The 23787-nt window shown below is 43.1% G+C and overlaps 1 protein-coding gene across 2 annotated transcripts in view; it reads right to left on the reverse strand.

The window, feature by feature from the left end:
- The window catches only part of RASSF1 (Ras association domain family member 1), a 39876-nt gene extending 24415 nt beyond the window's left edge, over positions 1-15461 (reverse strand). Inside the window, exon 1 of one of the 2 annotated variants that reach the window (XM_079964452.1) lies at positions 14647-15461. In XM_079964452.1, the coding sequence (XP_079820578.1) occupies positions 14647-14977 (331 nt within the window). In that variant the 5' untranslated portion in view covers positions 14978-15461. Of the gene's footprint in view, positions 1-14443; positions 14530-14646 lie in introns of those variants that run through there. The other variant, XM_079964454.1, reaches the window with a different exon arrangement.
- Between the last annotated feature and the right edge of the window lie 8326 nt (positions 15462-23787).

Genomic DNA, 23787 nt, shown 5'->3' on the forward strand with positions numbered 1-23787 from the left:
ATTTATCAACTCTTAATTATGTTTATCTCTTTTTTTATCTTCTGTAATATGTAGGGTCAGTGTAACCTTGGCTGTCAGCCTGTAATTCCCTTTTTACGACTTTGAGAATTGTTTTCTGCTATAAATCAGGGGGCCCCCTTGTCCAGGAGAATAAACATTGCCAAGGTTCTTAGGCAGCTGGTCTTCTGCCTGGCATAAACATTTGAAAATCTTTAAGCTCTTTTTAAGATACAGGCCTTAATAAAAAATATAAGCTTTGATAAAAATGCAGGCTTATGATTAGATGCCTCACTGCAATTATCAGATGTCGTTTTTATGCAGAAACAGCACAGCTTTTACTAAACAGCTGAGAACCATCCAGATTTCATTGCTGCAGCAAGCACCTTTTGTTACAGAGGAACTGTGCATTCCAAGCATTCAAACACTCAATCAAGTTGCTCTAGAAAGAATGCAGAACACCTCTAGAGTCCAGACAACTGGTTTATTGAGCAATCTTCCTGATTTTCTTATTACACAAAGCTCACATGGAGGTCAGATTAGTATATCTGGTCTTTATTGAACATTCATTCTGATTTGTTTGCAGGGCAGTTGTACAACAAGCATTCATCCCGATCTGCTTGTGGGTGTTTATACATCTTTCCATTAATTATTAACCCATCCCACACTTTTCAATCCCATCACTTTCCAAACTGCAAAAAGCCATTCTTTTTCCGACTGGATTTGCTCTAATAGGGCAGGGTTGGGGAATTATTGGCCCTCCAGAAGTTGCTGAACTACAACCCCCAAGAGCCCTAGCAAGCATGACTAAGGGTCAGGGATGATGGCAGTTGTGGAATTTAGTACTGTATTTAGGCAAATCCATTACTCTCTCCAGAGTCTATAGCCAGCCATCATACACTCATTTTTAGACTGACTCTGTCTGTCAGCTGTTGAATACATATGCCTGTTTAACTACCTCAGTATATGTCATGCTGCTTTTATCTGTGGAGCAGTAACTGGGCAGATTTACCCTTTGATGAATCACTAAAATGGCAGAGAACAAGAGCTGGAAAATAACTGGCTCCCCCTAAAAATCATAAAGATTAGTGAATGAATATCTTTCTCACCTACATATTTTGCAAAACCCATCTTTATTTTCCATAATTTATGGCAGCACATATTCTTATTGCACAACAGTAAACTCTTAGGTTTTATACATTCTGCCCACTGAAAATAGAATCGTGGTTATGTTTTGGCTCTCAGATAGTGAAGAAAATAATGAAAAGTGAAAGCAATCTGTGTCTTCAAGTCTCTTAGGCCAGAAGGCAATTATAATTTAATGAGTTTAGACCAAGCATGACTTTAGGGCCTTGACCCAAAGTATCAGCATCAAGCAGCGGGCCTGCCACTAGCCACAAACATCGCAGGGCTGAGGACAGAGAAGAAGAACAAGACGAAACCACAGAGAAATGGTAATTCTATCTCAGGGTTCTAGCAGTTGCCAATTGTCTTGCACCAGTGCAAGTACTGAGCAGCAGAAAGAAGTCCTTTTACAGGCAAGTATAAGAGTTGCCACCATGATTTTTCAATTTTTTATTTTTTTTAAATGAAGCTCCTCAGCAGAAGAAATGCCTTTAGCAATTTCATTATTCTAATACAGTACAGTAATGCCCAATTCCACACTGCAAACTGTTAGATTTATTTCTGATTTGTCTCTTTGCCTGTTCTTTTCGAGGGAAAATAACTTTTAAACACTCTGACACCCTCTAGTGACATCTGCTCTGCTTTACAGGCATTAGGAGAATGCACTTCCATTAACCTATTTGTATCCCATTCATTAAGGTGCACTATTTTATTCTGGATCAATTACTCTGGAATAATTTCTCTCAATACTGTAAATATCTTTAATTGTAATCAGTAACGGATTAGACTTAAAATGAAACACTAACACCAGAGTTCTAATTTATATGGGAGCAATTAATGCCAAACTGTTAATCCTACCTGAATTCTAGAATCAGAACTGCTCTTGACTGAAGGACTGCCTTATACAATTAGGATGTAGTACTCCAAAGTATTCCATGCCATTTGCTATTTTTGGCTCTAGCCCTCTGCATCTCAAATCAATTGTTGTTTTTAAAAAAAGCAATCAAGGTTAGCAAAGGTGCAAGAAAAAATTAAGTGCTCAAAGTGTAACAATTCTGTTTTTAGTTCCAATTTATATGACATTTTGTAGGATGCAACAAGTTTGTTACAGGAGTTCTCCTTGCTAAGTCTATTAAAGACTCTCCTCCCTGAAAGAGAGGGGAGTGGTTGTGGACGGGAGCCCGAGCACCGCTCCTAGCAGGGGGCGTTGCCCCCTGCCTCCAGCTCACCTGGCTGGCACTCACGCCCCCCCCCCCCCCGTGGCTGTCCAACCAGGTGCCATGGGGGGCGTGTCCAGCAGCCTTTATGCTGCAGTGCCAGCCTCCCCCCCCCCGGCCTCATTTCTCTTTGTCGTCCTGGGCGAGTCAGGAGGATCCTCACCTCCGTGTTCCTGCATAGAAGCGGCCACGTGGAGTTAACTTTGAAGAAGACTTTTGAGAAAGGGAAGTCTTGCCCTCAAATCCTCCTTCATTACTTTTGTGATTACTTTTTCCTTTCTCCTTGTCTTTAAATCCTCCTTCCTTCCCACCATCATTTCCCCCTTTACTTTTCACATAATACCCTCCTAGTTTCATCTTTGATCCCAAAGCCTTTTCGCTGTGTAGGGGGTCTTCCAGTGTGTGTTTCCAGCACAGCTGCGTTTTTGAGAGTGCTAATTTTAATTTTATTTTATGCTGCTAATTCTACCCTACTTACTGCGTATTGGTTTGATTTATTTAATTGGAGTGTCTGAGTGGTTGGTGTTAGAACGATTGCTGAACGTTTGACCTTAAATCCTTACTACGTCACTTTAATTGCCCCCATACTCCTCTATTTTAATTCCCCCCCTTACTCCTTTACTTTAATTCCCTCCTTGCTCTTTGGCGAGTTGTTGCTTTAATCCTGCCTGGATATCCTGTGTGATTGAGGCTGCTCTTGCTGGCAACATCTTAAAAAACAAAAAACAAAAATACTTCTCCGACTTTGTATCAAACATTCTGTGTGTCTGTGTGCTGCACTTTTCCGATTTTAAATCAATCACTCTGTATGTGTGTGTGTGTGTGTGCTGCTCTTCTCCAATTTTAAAACAGACACTCTCCCTGTCTTTGTCGGCAGCATCGCAGCGTGCTCGAAAGGAGGGAAATCTGAGCGCTACGGGGGTGGGTTCTATGAGCGCGTACTGCGCACGTGGTCAGTGTGAGTCTCAGCGTTTGTTTGAATTGCTGGTGCATTTTAAAACTGCTGTTTTGCTGTGTATTTCCGTGAGGGCTTCTCCCCCAGTAGATTGTTTCAACTGCCTCCCCCTCCCCCTTCATTACCCCCCCTCACTGCTCTTGGAATTTTGTTTCTCCTGAGCTGATTGCCATTTCAGGGTGCGGCAGCTCCGCTCGAAATTCCTTCAGTTGATTGCCATTGCCCTGATTGCCATTGCCCCAATTTTGCTATTGTCTCAGCTTGCTTCTGCTCTCCATTACACCCTTCCTGGTGCTCTGAGCTCCCTCACGTCACCCCCCCCCCTTGCTTGGTTTAAAGCTGGATAGTATTTCTGGGTTTGCTTGGTGTCTTCTCCTGGTAGTTGTATTGGAAACGCAACCCTGTTGCCCCACAGTAAGAAAAGCTAGAGCTGGGTGTTTTCTTTATTCCATTAAGTTTTAAAACTTCCCTGTGCTCCGGGCTTGCACCCCCCCCCCCGGTTGTTTTAAAAGTGTGCTTTTCACTGTGTCTGGCTGGTGATTCATTCTGTTGTGCCATAGAAACTCCATTGCTGTTGCCCCATAAAAGGATAGCTATTGTTGCCTGCTGGCTCTTTGGGTTGCCATAGATATGCCATTGTTGTGCCTGCCTTAAGGCAGGGGGACAATAGCTCTTCAGCCTTCTCTTTCATAAGAGGCAGAGTTTCCCCAGGCTGCTTCCCCAGAGTTAATCTTTGTCCTTTGTTTTACCAGATTAGGTGATTGCCAGGCCTACATACTTTGTTACTTGGCAGTTGTTGCATTCAAAACCACCTGGCTTTTGGGGACAACATTGAGCTGTTTGGCTTGAGGCTTCCCTGTAATTTTCCTGCTTCTGTGTGGTGTTTCTTTATTTCTTTAGCAGCTAAAGGATTGCTGAGTGTTGTTTCCTATTGTATAGTAAAGTAAAGCCTAGTTCGCAGCCTGGTTTCATTAATGGATGCTTTAGATTCTGCTTCCATGCAATTTACTTTTGTAATGGGAGTGGCTTCTCTGTTTTAAGAGAGCAGCTCCACGTGTCTAGCTGCTGCTCACTTTACTTCATTATTTAGCTGCTGATCATTTTATTTATGTATTGTGCCGCTGGGGCACCATAGCTCTTGGGACTTAGGCTTGGTACATTGCTACTGATACAGGGATATCTTCATTAATGATTGTTTATCATTTTATGATCTTATAATGGTATTATATATTTGATTTAACTGCACATAAATAAATTTATAGACATACACAAGCGGACCAGTCAAGTGAGGAATAATTATTTCATATCGTCAGTTACGGTAGACAATTGATAGTATCAGTAATTAATTCTACTTACAGTGGTAATCGATTGAACAAATAATTCCTTGATTAGATTGTAATAAATAACAATAATTATAACTAATAATAACAATAAATAGATAAATAAATAAATAATAGATAAATAATAATAGAATGATAACAATAACAATAATAATACTAATATTAATAATAATAACATTAATATAAAGAGTATTATTATATATAATAATAATAATAATAATATATATTAAAAAAAAAAATAAAGAGAATAAGTGGAATGGCATCACATACCAAGATTAAATTGATTAATTAATTAAATAAATAAATCTAAAGATAAATATATAAATAGACAAATAAAATTGATAAAAATAAAAACAAAATTTATAATAAATAATTGACATATTGCGGAACCCTCAGTTGCTTAGATCATGGTGCCAATAAGGCCAAGGTTGCAGGTTCGATCCCTGTATGGAACAACTGCATACTCCTGCATTGCAAGGGGTTGGCCTAAATGACCCATGGGGCCCCACACAATTCTAGAGAGCCCGAATAGCTCGATTGGTTAGAGCATGGGGCTGATTATGCCAAGGTGGTTGGTTTGATCCCTGTATGGAACAACTGCATATTCCTGCATTGCAAGGGGTTGGACTAAATGACCCTCGGGGTCCCACACAATTCTAGAGAGCCTGGATAGCTCAACTGGTCGAGCATAGTGCTGATAATGCCTAGGTTGCTGGTTTGATCCCTGTATGGGACCCCTGCATATTGAACGAGATATTATAATATGAAGTAGGAAGCATCTTTTAATACATATATATATATATATATATATATATATATATTTGTTGTTGTTTAGTCGTTTAGTCGTGTCCGACTCTTCGTGACCCCATGGACCAGAGAGCGCCGGGCGCTCCTGTCCTCCACTGCCCCCCGCAGCTTGGTCAGACTCATGCTGGTAACCTCGAAAACACTATCCAACCATCTCGCCCTCTGTCGCCCCCTTCTCCTTGTGCCCTCCATCTTTGCGAACATCAGGGTCTTCTCCAGGGAGTCTTCTCTTCAAAGTACTGGAGCCTCAGCTTCACAATCTGTCCTTCCAGTGAGCACTCAGGGCTGATTTCCTTCAGAATGGAGAGGTTTGATCTTCTTAATAAATAACACACGCACGCCGCACATACTAATTGGATAAACTATTGAACATTTAACCAAATAATTGGAAAAATTGTTATTTATTATAAGTGAATCAATTGTTAATTAGTACATTCGTTTCAGAATCTATAACAGGTGCCTGTACAACCGCTTGTAAACAGCAGCACGTGTTTGTGGCAGTAACTTTAGCGCGTTATCCATGGCGCCTAAGAGGAAGTGCTCTGCAGCGGAGTCAGCTCACACCTCAGGCTGCATGGGTGCCACATGGACAGGATAATAACACCAAACCTATTTCGCACTACCTAAATGCCTTTAGATCGTTCATTGGTGATTATGAGCAGCATTTTTTTGAGCAACCCCTAACCCCATGCCCTCCGCTGCTACCCCTGATATGATACCAGATTCCCAGGTGGTTCCGGAGAGCCTGCCTTTCACCCAGGTTGATGACCTCCCAGGCACCTCTGCCGCCCTCTTCATCGTTTCTCAGTTTTCAGGCGCAGGCCCAAGCTCTCTGGCAGTAACTGCGGCAGTGAAAACTAGGCCTCTGGCCCTCAGAATCTACATTGGGTCGCCTGTGCGGAGGCCGCCGGCCTGTGTCAATAACCCTGTTGCGTCCAGTTCTTCCGGTTCTTTGCAGAATATGCAGCCCGCTTCCAGGATCCATCTAGCATGCTGGGATCTAATTGAAGATGGCACCTGGTCTGTGGTGGTCGTCCCGTATGTTGAGAAGAAGCCATTAGATTCTTATCGCACTGGTAAGCCAGACCTGAGAAGGGAGCCAAAGCGCAAGGTCAAGGTACGTTGGGAATTCAATAAGGGGTCATGCCAAAGGCAGTCTTGTAGGTATCTGCACGAGTGCGCGAGCTGTGCAGGGGTACTTCCAGCCGTGGCATGTTACAGAAGGCAGCAGCCCTTTAGGGAAGGCGGGGTGCCAGTGCCAGGGAAGCCCCCGCAGCAGGGAACAGACGATAGGGACCCTCCGGGTCTAGCATTTTCCCTGATCCTGCTCCCTCCTCTCCACATTCTTCGATTGAAGTCTTCGATTGGGCACTAAGACTTATTCGGATTTTTGGTTACGAGGCACTCTTGACAAAATGTGACTTGGAGTCAGCCTTCTGTCTATTGCCAGTTCATCCCAATGACTCTCATTGGCTGGGATTAAAATTTCAAGGGAAATATTACATTGGCAAGGTGACACGTTACCTCGGTGACTTTCTACTCGTTGGGAAGCCCAATACTGGCGAATGTGCCTCCCTTCTGGAGGCCTTTTCAGCTTTGGCCCAGGAGCTGGGAGTTCCCCTCACAGCAGATAAGGCGGACCATCAACGGATCTTACTTGCCTGGGTATAGAGCTTGACACAGCAGCTCAATCCGCCCGCCTGCCAGTGGGGAAAATGGTTGCCCTTAAGGAAACAATTTGTCAAACCCTTCCCGAAATAATAATAATAATAATAATAATAATAATAATAATAATAAGTCGCTCTTAGACAGGTCCAGTCCTTGCTAGATCATTTCAACTTCGCATGTAGAGTAGTTTCACCAGGCCGCCCATTTCGCTCCCGCTTAGCCAGGTTGTCAGCGGGCCTCAAGCATCCGCACCATAGAGTAAGACTTCTCAAGTCGGTCAAGGCGGATTTTGAGATGGGGATCAGATTTCTGGAACACCACAACGGAGTCTCCCTATGGCTGGAAATCCTTAATTTAGCCTCTGATTTCCAGGCCCACTCCAATGCGCCTTCTGTGCCCGCCTAGCCAGGCTGTCAGTGGTCTTAGACACCCGCACCACAGGGTCTGCTTCCCCAGGTCGGTCAAGGCAGATCTGGAGGTATGGACGACTTTTCTGTAGAACTACAATGGGGTATCTCTATGGCAGGATGTCTTGAATCTGTCATCAGACTTCCTGGTCCAATCGGACGCGGCTGGGTCCTTAGGCTTTGGCTTGTACTTCAAGGGGCGCTGGTGTGCACTACGATGGCCGACGGCATGGCAAGGTCAGGCCATCACGCGGGATCTCACCTTTCTTGAGTTCTTTCCAATAGTGGTGGCCGTTCACATCTGGACGGAAGATTTTCGAGATCACCGCGTGTGCTTCTGGACCGACAACCTGGTGGTCGTGAACATTCTAGCCAGGCAGTCATCTCGGTCTGAGAGGATCTCCCCCCTTTTGCGGGCATTCGTCCTCCGGTGCCTTGAGTACAACATAATACTTAAAGCCAAATTCGTACCCGGAGCCAATAATGACATAGCCGATGCCTTGTCTCGATTTCCGATACCTCGCTTCCGGTTGCTTGCACCTGGAGCACAACTGTTGCCTTTCCGGAGCACCTGTGGAACGTGGGAGACGCTAAGTGATACAGGGAGTATTGGCGTCCGTGGCACCCTCCACTCTCAGGTCCTACAAGAAGGCCTGGTGTGATTTCCTTGGTTTCAGGTCTGGGTTATCTGGGCTCTCACATGACGTACCTCCTACCACTGACGCTGTCTTGCAGTACCTTTCCCATCTCTATGATCTGGGACGTGCTCCTAAAACCTTAAATATTCACGTAGCCGCCATCAGCTTCTTTTCAAAAGCTACATTTGCTCATGACCCGGGTAGCGACTTCTTGATCCATAGAGCCATTGAGGGTTGGGGCAGGTTACAACCTCACAGGGCCGAGGGCCGTAAGCCGATTTCTTCCGAGTTGTTATCACAGATACGCATAAAACTCAGGTCAATTTGCTACGCTATCGCCTTTTGGCACGCTTAGAGTTGGTGAGGTGGTGTTTGAAGTTAGTGCACGAGGTTCAACACGCGGCCTCCTGTGCGAGGACGTGCAGTTGTCCGATTCTAACATGACAGTGCGTATATGTCAGTCCAAGACTGATCAGGCTAGTAAAGGTGTCCTAGTTAAGCTCACGGCGTCGGCACAGCAGGGCCCACGCTCGGTAGAGGACACTAGGCGGTACCTCTACCTCAGACCGCCCAGCCCGGGTCCGTTTCTGGTCCATGAAGATGGGTCACCCTTGTTGAGGCATCAATTCACCAGAGTACTTCGCAAGGCTATTGAGGCTTGTGGTCTATCCTCCCAGGAGTACGCTGCACATTCATTTAGGATTGGCGCTGCAACCACGGCCGCGCACCTGGGGCTACTGGCGGACAGGATCAAAGAAATGGGCCGGTGGGAAATCCAATGCTTATAAGTCTAATATGCGACTTGCAGCTTTACCCTACTTATCCGCCTGTTCTTTTCTGTCTTTTACCCCTAGCTATGCTCAGGAGAAGCGTGTGGATTTGCGGCCACAGTATAGTTCATTGGGCCCGCGTACAAGCGGTGAGCTGCGGCCTTGCACACAATATTGGCCTTCCACATGGTGTGCGAGTTTCCTGGTTTTCGACAAGAGGCATGTGTTGGGAGGAGCTTATGCCATTGCTGTGGGAGAAAGTAGCCAAGTTCGGCCCTCCCGACATCCTTGCAATTCATTTGGGGAGAATGACCTCGCTAACAGAAGGAGTGTGGACTTGTTGTGGAGCATAAAAAGAGACTTGTATGCATTTGCAGCCTTGTGTCCCAGAACAACGGTGTTCTGGTCCTCTCATTTGGGGAGAATGACCTCGCTAACAGAAGGAGTGTGGACTTGTTGTGGAGCATAAAAGAGACTTGAATGCATTTGCAGCCTTGTGTCCCAGAACAACGGTGTTCTGGCCCTCCTTCTTGAAAAGAACTGTTTGGCGTGGTACGCAAAGCTGTATGGCCATTATAAGAACCAGGAAACTCGTAAATCGGGCGGTAGCCCGTTGGGTGCGCTTTATGTATGGCCGAGTCATTTATCATGACCGTATCCGGATCAGCGACCAAGCTTCATACCGGAATGACAGCATCCACTTATCGGATCTGGGGAACGACATTTGGTTAGCTAGTGTCAGCAAAAGCATCTGGGATTGGTTGCAGCTTTGAAGGTATTGGCGGCGAGCCTTTAGCTCGGGTGGCGGTTAGGCATTGGAATAATGTGTTGTGGTGTGTCGAAGTGCTAGGTGTGGCCATCGCCTATGCCTTCAATTTCTAGGGGTATTCCGTTAATGGAATCTGGCGGTCGTGTATTCCGTCCGAAGCCTGCTTGGCGGGAGGCCATGGCACGACCCTCGGTGACATCAGGGGTGAGCCTATAGTTGGATTAGCATCAACAGGTGATGAACCCCTGGTGAATAAACCCACTTGTTTCGCGATCCAATGCCTAAGCCAATACCTTTTCATTGCTGTAATCAATAAAGTTGTGGCCTTTTCTTGCCCATTAACCTTATATCACGTGTCCCTGTGTCTTCATTTTACTCCGCGGGGGTCGGGTCCTCGAACCACAAGCATTATTCAGCATTAACAGGGTGCTAGATGTTATACAAAACTGTTAGTCAACAGGCAAACTTGCAGGATTAGTGTAAATTATGGGAGTACCAAGTGTAAGGACACAAGGCAGAGGACATGGTAGCAATTTGAGAAAGTGGCTGGAACAAACAGGGTAAAACAAATTTCTCAGGGTGTATGGCAGCCAGAGACAAAGATACAGACAAAGGTAGGCTCAGGGATACAAAGCCTGCTATGAGGCACAGTTAAGGAGCTCTTCGCAAATCACACCCACTGAGTTTAGAGCAGCCACATCCTTTCAGCTACAGTTGCTGAAAGGATGGGAACACTGAGGGTAGGCCAATCAAATTACTCTCAGCCATTCTTTGTGCTTGGTACAAACTAAGTCTGGAAGCAAGTCCCAGTCCTAAGAAGACTGCACATACGATACTGTTCCTGCTCAGAAGACTTATTATGTACAATAGATTAACAAGACAGAAGCTATGCCATCTTTTCCCCCCTGGAACGAGCCTCTATGCCGGCAACAGCTGCTTATCAGGTAGAAATTCAACAGGGGCAGCCTTCCCAGCCCTTGATGCTCCACAAACATGCACAAACTGTGGGCAGGAAGGGCTGAGTTTTTCACATAGGCTGTCACTAAAATAAGCAGCCACAAATCAGGATCATCTGGGTCCTGGCCTATCAGAACAAGAGAAATAAACAGCTGTTGTCCAGCATCCTGCAAGCACACACACAAATACAGTATCTGTGTGCATGCCCAAGTGAAAGGTGTAGCAGAGCTTTCCCTGGCTTTCAGTGACACACATGCAACTTTGGTGCACAATTCAGCACTGTTTTCGCACAATTATGGGGTTGGCAGGAATTCCAATCCATTGGAATAAAGGAAGCTGGTGAACCCAGCTGATTTCAAAGACCCAGTTTTCTTTTTGACGTGGAGCATCCTTTTACATGCAGCATCAGTAGTCACTGCTTAGCAATAAATCAACTCTGACACTATAAGCCAGCAGAGGAAGGGAATACACATGCAATTGACAAGAACACCAAAGGTCTCCCAAGCACCCAGTAGCCTTCTCTCAGAATCCAACCCAACCAAACAGGACTTCACTGCTGGACTTAAAAATAGGGGATTTAAGTGAATAATATTGGATATGACCATGCCACACCTGCTTTCATGAACATACACAGACTCCCACATGCATTTTCTCAACATGGAATGATTCAGTGGCAGAGAGGAAGGAGAAACAGATACTGAGTCATCTCTGGCCCAAGGAAACCTCATTCAGTTAACCTAGTTTCCCTACAAGTCCTCTGATAAACAATATGCAATAGCTTTAAGAAGATCCCCCAGGGTACTACTTGTTGATTGCCTAGGGCTAGGCCCCAGGACATTGGAGAAGTTTCTAAATTCACAGTTTCTTTTTTTAAATTTTTTATTCATAAAATTTTCAAATATAACAATAAAAGAAAAACATTCCATTTGAATTATCCAATTCTAATCTTTCCACTTTCAGACTTCCTTCAGTCTATCTGGAAATTTTCATGTTTTCACAGTTATTCACATTTCTTGCATCTGTATTGTTGTTTTTATTAACCAAATTAATCTTAACAATTATTATAAAACAATATTTCTTTCCATTATTATCACAGAGCTTCTTGAAAACCTACAAACGTTAATTGACCTTCACATATATTTTTAATATACTCTGTAAATTTATTCCAGTCCTCGGTAAATCTCTGGTCTCGCCGGTTCCGAATTCTCCCCGTTAGCTTGTCTAATTCTGCGTATTCCATCAACTTCATTCTCCATTCTTCTTTCGTTGGGATTTCTTCCTGTTTCCATTTTTGTGCCACCAAAATTCTTGCCGCTGTTACTGCATATAAAAACAACTTCTCATCCTTCTTTTTTATGTCATTTCTTAGTATACCTAACAGAAAAGTTTCTGGTTTTTTAACAAAGGTATATTTCAACATTTTTTTCAATTCATTATAAATCATTTCCCAGAAACCTTTCATTCTTTTACATTCCCACCACATATGATAAAATGTTCCTTCTTTCTCCTGACATTTCCAACATTTATTACTCACTTTATACATCTTTCCAAGATTTACTGGTGTAACATACCATCTATATAACATTTTCATAACATTTTCTTTTATTGTAGTACATGCAGTAAATTCCATTCCTTCTTTCCACAATCTTATCCAATCATCAAATTGAATATTATAACCAAAGTCTTTGGCCCACTGAATTATTGCAACTTTAACCTCTTCATCCTTAGTATGCCACTCAAGTAATAATTTATACATTTTTGATAAAGTTTTAACATCATTATTCACAATTTCTTTTTGAAATCTAGATTTTTCATCTTGAAAACCTCTTTCCAACATCTCTTTTTTAAACATCGCATTCACTTGGAAGTAGTGTAACCAATCAAACACATATTCTTTAACTTCATCGTATGGCTTCAATTTCCATTTATTTCCTTCTTTTATAATTAAATTCTCATATGTAATCCAACTCCCCGTCATATTGATCTTCTTAAAACTCATTACCTCCAATGGCGACAGCCAGAATGGAGTTTTAAACTCTAATAAATTTTTGTACCTATTCCATACTTCAATCAGCGGACCTCGGAAAATGTGATTTTCAAAATCTTTATGCACTCTTTTTTTCTCATACCATAAATATGCGTGCCAACCAAATCTATTATCATATCCTTCTAAATCCAAGTTCTGAATTTTCCAACTTTATCCATTCTTTCACCCAGCAAAGACATGCAGCCTCAAAATATAACTTTAGGTCTGGCAGGGCAAAGCCTCCTCTATCTTTTGCATCCATTAAAATCTTAAATTTTATTCTAGGCTTCTTGCCCTGCCAGACATCTAAATTCACAGTTTCAGTTATGCCACGAGAACTGAGATCCTTGGCTGGATGCTGTCCTTAACTGTCATAATTTGGGACCGTAACCCCTTTGGTCTTCTTCTGCCCCCCAACTGGGAACAACTGTGACAGCATGTTCATTCACATATTAATGTTCGTTATCACCCATGGTAATCCTTATAGTTAAACATCCACAGTGGATCATCTCACATCAACACAAACAATATTTTCAATGTGGGAGTTATTGTGTTTAGCTGCAAATAATCAGATGATGATGACACACACACACGAACCAGCTTCAAGTCCATGTAGAACAATGTTTCAGAAACAAGTGAAAGAATTGTGGAAGCCCTTTTCATGCAAGGGAAAATGTAAACTGCTTGGTGTCTGAGACCTCTAATCATTCCCACCCGCTTACTATTTTTTTAGTCCATCTTGTGCCCCTTTAAAGAAGAATTTTGAGAGTCTTAAAAACTACTCCTGCTCTTTGGAGTACATGTGAGAATTTATATAGCCGGAGCTTAGATGGTACCACCACAATATGATGATTGTGGGCTGCTGATTAGACTGGAGCAAATATTCATATGGGATGTTCTGAGTTGCTCTTAAACAGAGGTAATTCTGGCCTGTGTTAATCAGAAACAAATGAAGAAAGAGAAGGGAATTCCAATTTCTCCTACGGTCTGCACATATCTACTCCTAAATCAAAATATGATCCAGGTAATCAAAATGGTAGAAAAGAATGAGGAAGTTGCTTGGCATTACTGAATTAGATTTTGATTCATTCAGTTACTGTTAAGCAAGTATTGCTGCAGTATAACAGACATTGAGAGAGCCATCACTCATGGCATGCACAGTTAACACACTGTAAATCTGCATAGGACTTCACATGCTCAAATTGTATGGGAATACAATATGTGAGAACATTCACTGGCATAGAACACTGTCTAAGATCATATCCAAACCATATATTTAAAGCACATGGCTTCCCCAAAGAATATTGGGAACTGTAGTTCACCCTTCACAGAGCTACAATTCCCAACACCCTCAAGAAACTATAGATCCCAGTTTTATTTGGGGAAGCCATATACAGTACTTCAAATACTTGGTGTGGGTGTGACCTCAGAGTCTTCTTTAAGCTCCACCATTCGCTTAAAGCTGCAATTCTGTGCATACTTTCACCTAAATCCAAACAAGCTACCAGAATAATTATGTATGTTTCTTTAGCCCCAACCCCAATTCCTCCGAAACTTAAAAACTTTCCAAAGCAAATTGTTCTCAAGCAGCCCTTGGGCCAATACAAAATACGTCCTTTACTTATCCTTTCTCTCTGTGTGCCATAGGCTTGTTGCCTTTCTTATTAAAGAGCTCTTTTGACTTTTAATAGCTGCAGGACAAGCATTATGCAGCTTCTTTCAGCAGTGAGAGAAGTGATGGGGAAGCTATTCCAGTTGAATTTCTACCTGTAACGGAAGCCAAACAGGGCTACATCATCCTGGGCCACTTAGTTTTACTTTTATCACTCCTATTTCTCTTCCATTTCTTTTCAAATTGATGCTCCCTGAACCGAACGCTACCTTGCCCTCCTGCTTCTCCCAGAACCTCCCGCGAGGATGCAAAGCGGCCTGGCAAATGCCGCCACGTGCGGCTGGAGGCCGGTACTCACGGATGCACCGCAGACGCTTCTTGTACACGCCCCAGATGAATTCCCCGCACAGATCACACCAGGTCGACTGGCTTTGCGCGCAGGGCTTGAAGACATGCCCCTCGCCCAGCTCCTCAGTCAGTTTGGGGTCGCTCTGGCCGCCCAGGAGTCGGATCTGGCGCACGCGGCTCAAGATCTCGGGCACTTTCCCCGGAGAAATCCTCAGGGCGTTGGCCCGCTCCAGCCGGACGGGACGTTCAGACGTGCCTCGCGGGGCCCGCGTCAGGTCGAGCTGCTTCTCCAGCCCCAAGTTCTTCAGCTCGATCATCTCCTGGTCTATCGGCCGGTTCATGGCCACTACATAGGCTGAGGATGCAAAGCGGGAAAGGGGCCCTGCAAATACATCTCACGAGGGGTCCAGAAACATCCCCATCTCGCCCGCGTTCCTCGGGGGTCCCTGGGCTGTTCGGAGCAACCCGCACGCCTCTCTCGACCCCTTTCCCAGTCTGTCAAAAGTTCACTTCTTGTCTGTTTTCTCTTCCTCTCCGCCTGTCTTCTCCCCCGCCCCTTTTCACCCCTTAGCTTTAAAGCAGCAGCCAGAAAAAGTCACAGGCGATCTTTGTTGGGAAGATTAGAGCTCAGTAAGAGCCTCCCGCCCCCACGAGCGGGCGGGCAGCTTTCTTGGCTCCACAGCATCAGCCTCCTTTGGTTCTACAATCGTGCTCCAAAAGAGAGGAAGCTGGGGAGAGTTGCGTTAGTTTAGGTCCTGCCTCTGAAGTGCTACCAGTTGCTGGCTTGCTCTTTCTTTTTTTGTTGAACAAGCAAGAGGAAAGGTCCCAGCTCCCCTCCCCTTCATGCATTTCCTCCTTACTAGGAGGAGGGGGGGGGGAGAAGAGACCAACAGGCGGCGCCTAGTCCTGTACGCCTTGAAGTTGTCGCTCGTCTTGCTTTCCGCCCCCCCGCTTCTGCCGCATTAAGGCACGTCCGGAGTAAGACTGAAGAAGCGCAGCAGGTTTGAGGGAAGCGGCATCCCGACGCGCTGCCAACTCCCCGACAGCTGTGCAGCATCATTTCGTGGGACAGGCTGTGTGTGGTTGGGGGGGGGAGATATGCAGGGGGAACCAAAAAGGCGGGAGAGAAAGACACAGCTGTGAGGGAGTAGGGGAGAGTTGGCGCGGGAGATTTAAGACTCCAGAGCATGGGTAGGCAAACTAAGGCCCGGGGGCGGATCTGGCCCAATTGCCTTCTAAATCCAGCCCGCTGAGGGTCCGGGAATTCGCGTGTTTTTACATGAGTAGAATGTGTCCTTTTATTTAAAATGCATCTCTGGGTTATTTGTGGGGCATAGGAATTCGTTCACCCCCCCCCCCCATATAGTCCGGCCCCCCACAAGGTCTGAGGGACAGTGGATCGGCCCCCTGCTGAAAATAGTTTGCTGACCCCTGCTCCACAGAGTCTCCAGGCTGAGGGTTTCAGCAAAGCCCTCCCTCATAATCCCAAACGCTGCGTCAGAGAAAAGGAGACCCCCCCCAGGGGAGCTCCTGCTCCCCACGGCTCCTTAAGGACCTCGAGCAAATTGCCTCCCCTCCTCGCCCGCGCTGGGTCCTCCGCCCGCGCTCACAGCGAGGTTCCCGGGCTCGCGCTCCACTTCTATGTTTCTATAGCGATGCTGCTGCTGCTGCTGCTGCTGTTGTTTTTGAAGCGAGCAACCGCAGCGCTTCGAGAGGCCGGCGCCTGACGTCAAAGTCTGGGGAGATGGAGGAGCGCACGGCGAGAGACGGCGCGGCTCCGTCTGAGCGGCAGCAAAGCGCCCACCTACCCTCAAAGGGAGGCTTCTGCGACCGGGGTTAATCTCTTCGGGTTATCAGCAGCTGGCAAGAGCAAAAGAAGCTCTTCCCCAAGGAGTGGCACCCAAGGGCGGCCGTTTGCTAGGACGTCAAAATAGGGAAGGGGTCTCTGTCACTCAGACAACCATTTTCACTAGGCCTGGAACACCAAGAAAGGATGAAAGAATGCTGAATTTGCACATCCCTCCTCTACTAGGTGTGGGCTGCCTTGCTTGAGGGCCCATTAAATCCTGAGGCTGACACTGTTGCCATTTATTTTTCTGAGGAGGGAGCATGGGCGTAGCCAATTTTTTTGGGGGGGGGCAAGACTTTTGTTAGGGGGGACAGAACCCACGTGAATGATCTGTTTAAAAAGCTATTTAATCTAATTTTATGAGGGAAAAAGAAAGATTTATCTGTCTAGGGATACAAGATTACAATGCACACATTCCATATGCAATAAATACCCCGCAATTGCTCGTTCAATAAGTCTGGTGAGCATGTACCATTTGTTCTTTGAACAGAGTCTATTATTTATCCATTTTAGCTATCTCAAGATATTAAAAATAAGCCATTCCTTTGTTCTTTTACAGAAGGCACTGCAACACATTTCCAGTGCCAAGCAAAACATAGTTTGCAGTTTTAAAAATATGCAACAGACTTAGTTTAAACGAGCTGCTATATCAGCCTTAATGAAATCAAAATGTTAGAGCATTCCCTTCATTCCTGCTGCATAATGTCTCAGTACTAGATCACCTCCTTGAGACCTCTAATTGGTTTGGATATTGCTAAATGTTGGTGTAAAGCATAAACTTAGCAAGGAAACCAACTCTTATACTCGGTACACGCATAAAGTACTGCTTACACTCACATTTTTATGAAATCTGTCTGACCAGCCTCCTGTTGGCCTGCATAATTTGCTATTCTTGGCTTAAGTAATTGCTTACCTGTTTCTTCATGTAACTTATGGTGTAAATGTTCACAGCTGTGTTTTTCATTATTGCATAATGTAATTTAGAGAGTATTGTTGTTTTTTGTCCTTGTTTGTGAGGGCCTCCCTAACCACTTACTGCCCCCTCGGACAAACTAACTGTCAACACTTGGATGTTGGTGATGGGGCAAACAGCCACATTCTCAGAGAAGTAGCCATCTGGAAACATTGTGCTTTTGCTGTTCACATTCTACTGAAGTCAGGGATCATAAGCAATGCATGGAGATTGTGAACATCATCTGCATTTCCTTCCCCAGTGCTTCCTGCCTGGGAAGTTCCACAGTGTAAACAGAGCCTAATCATTTGTCTTTGCATAACAAAAATGTTTTTTCTTGTTTGTAGTCATAATACTCTGGACATCCTTAAGTCTTTAGGGTTTAGATACACCACTTCTTGTAAACTTTCTGAAGGCAGGACTGCACTGCACCCCACTGTGATGGTCATACTATATCCCTAAGCAGGGTTACTAAGGATGCTGCTGTTTTGTTTTGGGTGAACTAATTCAGTGAAGCAAACCATGAAGTGGGTATCTTCAGCCTGCTTTTAGTTTGATTCTTCACCATTTGTCAGTAAATGATTGATTGATGTACCCCACCCATCTGACTGGATTGCCCCAGCAGCTCTGGACAGTTTCCAACAAATATAAAAGCATAAGAATAATATCAAATACAAAAAACTTCCCTATACAGATGTAGATGCCTACAGATGTCTTCTAAAAGTTGTATAGTTACGGTATTTATCTCTTTTACATCTGATGGGAGAACGTTCCACAGAGTGGGCGCCACTACTGAGAAGGCCCTCTGCCTGGTTCCCTGTAACTTCACTTCTATCAGTGATGGGACTCCAGAAGGCCTTCAGAGCTAAATCTTGGTGTCCGGGGTAAACATATGTGCCAAAATGATGCAAGTGAAGGTGGCATTTTTTAAAGAAGAATTTACAGTTTCTCATCCACAAATGTTCTCAAAGGCTGCCCTTCTCTTCAAAATGATTTGTTCTGTTTGTTTTGGCTGTGGCAAATGTTTAATAACAACCTCCCTGGCAGTCCCCACATCTGCATTTTCCTTTTGAGGAAATCACAGAATTGGGACAATTAAGTTTTCCACATGACATGTAGTTTCACTAGGTTTCTGGCAACACAGAAAGTCCCCAGAACTCAGCTGCTTTCCCACTTTGCTTGTTCATAGTGAGATGTGTGAGTTATATTGTGGAACAGATGGGGAAGGTGAAACAGAGAAAATAATTGGCTTGTCTTCTTGCTTATTCTGAGAACAGAGTTAAGAGGCCACAGATTTGGGCTGGCATTGCAGACAACCAAACTAGTGGTTGATATTTACTGTGGTCCTTCCCCATTTCATGAAGTACCTCTCCATTAGCATTGCACTGGGCTTCAGATGCATCCAGAACCAGAAGGAACAATGTGCTGTTGAACCTCTGGAGTGCTCAAAAGCAGCAAGGCACCTACATAGCACTGAATGGCTAAAGGGCTGTTGCAGCAATGTACTGCAGCCTTGTTACCAGGTGTACATGATGGCATGGCTTTTCCTGAGTGGCCTCTTGATGGATGAAATCACTAGCTGATCTTTATACTGCTGACACAAAGCCCTTGGCAGGTTTCCTGCAAGGTCCCATTGCTGAAGGTTGGCTGCATCCAAAGTCCATAGTAGATTGTTGCTAGTGGTTGCTGTGGAACCATATTGTTTGGTTTGCTTATTTTCCTAAAATCACCTCTCAGTTTGGAATGGAAAAAACAAGTCAAGGAGAACGTTACAGGCCTCTTGCTTGCTCTAGGGAGCTGCATCTTGAACTTTTGCAAGAAATATCCATGGGAATAAATCCAAAAATATTATTGAAAAGAGTCTAGAAATGGGTCTATTTTTGTCATTTCCTGGGAGTAAACATCTGCCAGAGAAATGTTAAATTTGGAAGGATGTAAGCAGCATACTTTGTAGTAATTTGGCTGGTTTTTTTAACCTTGGAAGATCCAGTATTTTTCTTGCTACTTCTTATAGTTGGAATTATTTTCTTTTAAAACATCCATCCATCTCTGTGGTTCACATTTATGCTACCTTTTTTTTGAAGTCCAGAGATCTGCCCATAATCAAAACAGTTGTCTTGAATGTAATAATAGGCAGTTGAATGACTTATGTTACATTGTGTATTAATTAAAATTGCAACTTAAAGTTGTAAACTTAAAAAGAATAGCAATCCTTCTTTTACTACATTGCATAAACATAGGAAATGGATGTAAATCCAATATGTAGATGTTTTCTCTCATAAAAATATTTGAGTTTAAATACAGTACACTTTCAGAGCTGCATAATATAAATTTGGGGCCATCCATTAAAGCTGAATGTTGGAAGATTCAGAAAAGACAAACAATAGTATTTATTTGCACAGCCCATAATTAATCTATTAAAATTGCTCCCACTTATAAAATGGCCATCAAGTTAGATAGCTTTAAAAGTATTAGACAAATGCATGGAGCATAAGGCTCAGTTTTGCCTCCAATGCTGGAGGCAGTATGTCTCTGAACACCAGATGCTGGGTATAACAAGCAGGGAGAGTGCTGTTGTACTCAGGTCAGTGCTGCAGGCTTCCCATAGGCAGCTTATGGGCTACTGTGAGTACAGAATGCTTTTCCAGCAAGACTTTTCTTGTGTTTGGATTCCCCAGACAAATTGGGTTGCTAGTAGCTGAATTCACATTGAGGCCTTAATTCCATATGCGAGTGTTACTTTTGTTTATTCAATCATGGCCAAACTTGAACAAAGGAACTTAAGAGGGAGATTGCAACTTGAAAATTTAGGGCCAATATGTTAACATGTGTTAATTGGCTTACGAATACCAGGATGTCTGTATTATCAACGGCTATTTTGTGAATTACCGCTATCAATTATATAACTGATTATGTCACTGTACTTTCTGCCTTTCATGTTTTTTTTACTTCATTGCTTACAATTCACCTCTGAGCCATTTGTTTCTATGTACATCATAGATAACACAAACCTTTTCACTTTAAGGGAAAGGTGTACAAATCAACTATGTTGACAGCAGTGATATTGACACTGTTCCAAGAGTAAAAAGTGATATGTGAAATCTCTTGTTATTTCCATTCCAACGTCTGCCAAGCCAACCCACTCCCATATCTCAGCTAGGAAGGACCTAGACTTTAAACATGAACAAAACTGATGGAACATTTCCCCCTCTTGTAGATTGTCTCCTTCCTTCCTTCTAGCTGGTTAATCAGTTAAAAGCTCATTTACAGGACAATAACCTCTGATTTGCTATTCTTTAGTTTCCTAGAACAAGAAATGTTTGCAGGATATGTGATGTGGAAGCAAAGCGGAAATTGATAAAGGAATAGATTTATGTTATACATAAAATTATGTACATGCGCATATGCTGCTGCATATTTCCTTGCCAGAAAACAGTGCTTTTTGTTTACACAAATGATATCCTCTAAAGACCAGAGATTGTTTCATAATTGTACAATGAGTGGTTATCCTGGTTATTTTAATGTAGAAAACCAAGGCCCGGAAAAACAATTAGCCAATTCTCCAAGGTCAAATCTAAAACCTTACAATTACCAAATGAGTACTGTACATTCTCCTCTGCTGTTTCTCTGAAGAATGTAGTTGTGTGTGTGTGTTTGTGAAGGAAGAACAGTTGTTCCAGCCTTCTTTTACTTTCTCCATAAGCTTTGATTTTTACCACACACAAAAAGCAGCTGAGTCTTGGACTATAGAATGAAGGCAGGGAGGAGTTTAATGGTCAACTACTTTGCTTCCCACTACAGTAAAACATAATCCCACTTCAACTAAAATCTAGAATTAGATAGTCAGGAATTTATAAAGTAAGCCTTAAGTTTAATAAATGCCTGTGCACAGCTTGCCTAGCTCAAGAAGTAAACCATATTTGAAATGCAAAACTTTACATGTCTGCTCAGAAGTAAGCCTCACTGAGTTCAGTGGTGCTTACTCCCAGCTTAGATGGTCTAGGACTGCAGCCTTATAAAACGAGGGACAGCTGGGATACTTATGGACAGCTAATGGTGAGAACAGTACTAGAAATGTGGGAGATTAAGATATATTATTATTTCTGCAAAAGCTAGCTGAGACACAGCTGGCTCCTGTTTATTTTTGTCACTGGAAGACATCAAAGAAATGTTGAAATAAAAACATCATGTTGGTCATAGGTCTGGTTCTTGAACTCATGACTGATTAGAACAATGAACATCAACTTCCATAGTGCCTGGTGTAAAAGAAGTATCTTCTCAGAGATAACAAGCGCTGTAAGAATTTTATAAATCTTGAGCAGTAACCTTTATTATCATTTCAGCTTGATTTTTCCTTATAAGACCAACTATCAAGAAGCATACCTGAATTCATATCATTCATTTATCTGGACTGGATGACCTAAAATTGGAAAAGGCCATTTAAACATTATTCTTAATATATCTTTTAAGTTTAGCTAAACCAGTAATTCACTTCCAATGTTAAACTGCATCTGACAAGCTCAATCTTGTCACTAATAAGCCTTCATTAAAAAAACCCTTTCATCTTCTTTTTGCAGGTACAATTCTCTAGGCAGGATGACTGTGACATAATGAAAACCAGGCAAAATGAGCACTGTAGTCAAGGAACCATGAAACAGCACTTGTTTGCCATATGTGTGTTATACCATGATGCTAGTCTTCATCTCCATGGCCAAAGAGCACAGCTGAATTCACAGAATCAGAGTTAATGACCCAAAATATCATCTAGTCCAACCGCTAACCTAAAACTATAAACTCATCAGTCCTTCCCAGACTACAATCCATCTGTAGTCCCAGTGTGCTAGAATTATATGTGTGATGTTTGCAGAGCAAGCATGACGCAAGCAAACAGAGCCAACCACACACTATGAGGTAAGACAGTATCCCTAGTCAATCAGTGGATGTGTGTAATTGCTCTTTCCAAAGAACTGCCAAGTGAACAATACAATAAATATATGTATTTTATGCAGATGCCAGCTCATTTCACATATAAGGGTTTGACTGGATCCACTCTTTACACTAAAAGGAATGGACAGAGGAAGTTTGAAACCCACCTTCTTTCACCTTACCTAGCTTTGATTCACTTCTTGAAGCAAATTTCTTCCGGCATGGCTCACCTCTGGTATCAGAACAGGATTAAGGAAAGCTGTTTAAAGCAGTGGAGGGCAGCAAGGTAACACATGGTAGGGACCGTTTCTGCTCCCCACACTGTGCTCTTTTTTCTGTAACAATAGGCCCCAGCCACCTTTTTATTTGCATAAAGGACAAACACTTGCACAACTATTCCAGCATGTCTAATTTAGCCCTGAAGCCCCTGGGGAATATAAGCAAAATGGATAAAAGGGTCAGTTTCCAAGGGGAAAGGACAACAGTGATGGTGGGTATTGATAGGATTCTTTGGCAAGCTCTGAATAACTATAACTTTAAATATTGAAAATATCAAAGCCAAGACTTCCTTGATACTTTTAAACAAGACTTTCATTCACTCCCATGGGACGTCTTGCCTGAGGGTATCAATTATACATAGCATCACACTCCTAAATGTTCTCACATGGCAGACATTAGTTTAATTTTTAACAACAAAACAAGGATTAAATAACAGAATCAACTTTCTCAGTAAAGATGTCATGTGTTGTACTCTCAATTCTGAAACTGTGCAGCTCAGCAAAACTGAAATTGTTTAACCACATCCTTTCCCTGTCTCCTCCCTTGGTTTAGCACTCAATGCTTCTGAAGCAACCAGATGGGACAGTTGGTAACACTGCCTGTTGGCCCTCCATTCTTTTTGTCCCATAGTACAAAAGACACATGTGCTATTTTGAGACTTCAAAATATTTCTAAATGCTGGGATCCTGGTCCATATAGAGTGCAGCTATTAAAGTAATTGACATAAATTGGGATCAAACAACATGTTATATATAAATGTGTATAACTTAGTCTTTACAAACACTACCCCATGAGGTGAAAGCTACAAGTGGGGGCAGGGATTTTGAACAGGGTAATATAGTCAAGCACCCATTCTGATCTGTTGCTTCTCATTACCCCCTTCAGAAGCAGCTTTTATCCAAAAACAGCCCTTGAGCTACAGTTTGTATGTAATGTATATTTTGCAAAACAATTAAATTTAGTTGTTTTGAACAAGATGTAGAATAAACTGTCTCTGGACTGAGATTCAAGTATTCAGGATATAGCTATAATTTCAAAAGTAAATTTAAATTACTGAGATCTAATAGGAACTTTGTAAATTGTAAGAATGCTCTCTGTGTGTGAATGTGTCTATACACTCCACAGTGCTGAAAAATGGGTTGAAT

The sequence above is a fragment of the Podarcis cretensis genome (genome assembly GCF_951804945.1).
Source record: "Podarcis cretensis genome assembly, chromosome: 2".
Classification (NCBI taxonomy): Eukaryota; Metazoa; Chordata; class Lepidosauria; order Squamata; family Lacertidae; genus Podarcis; species Podarcis cretensis.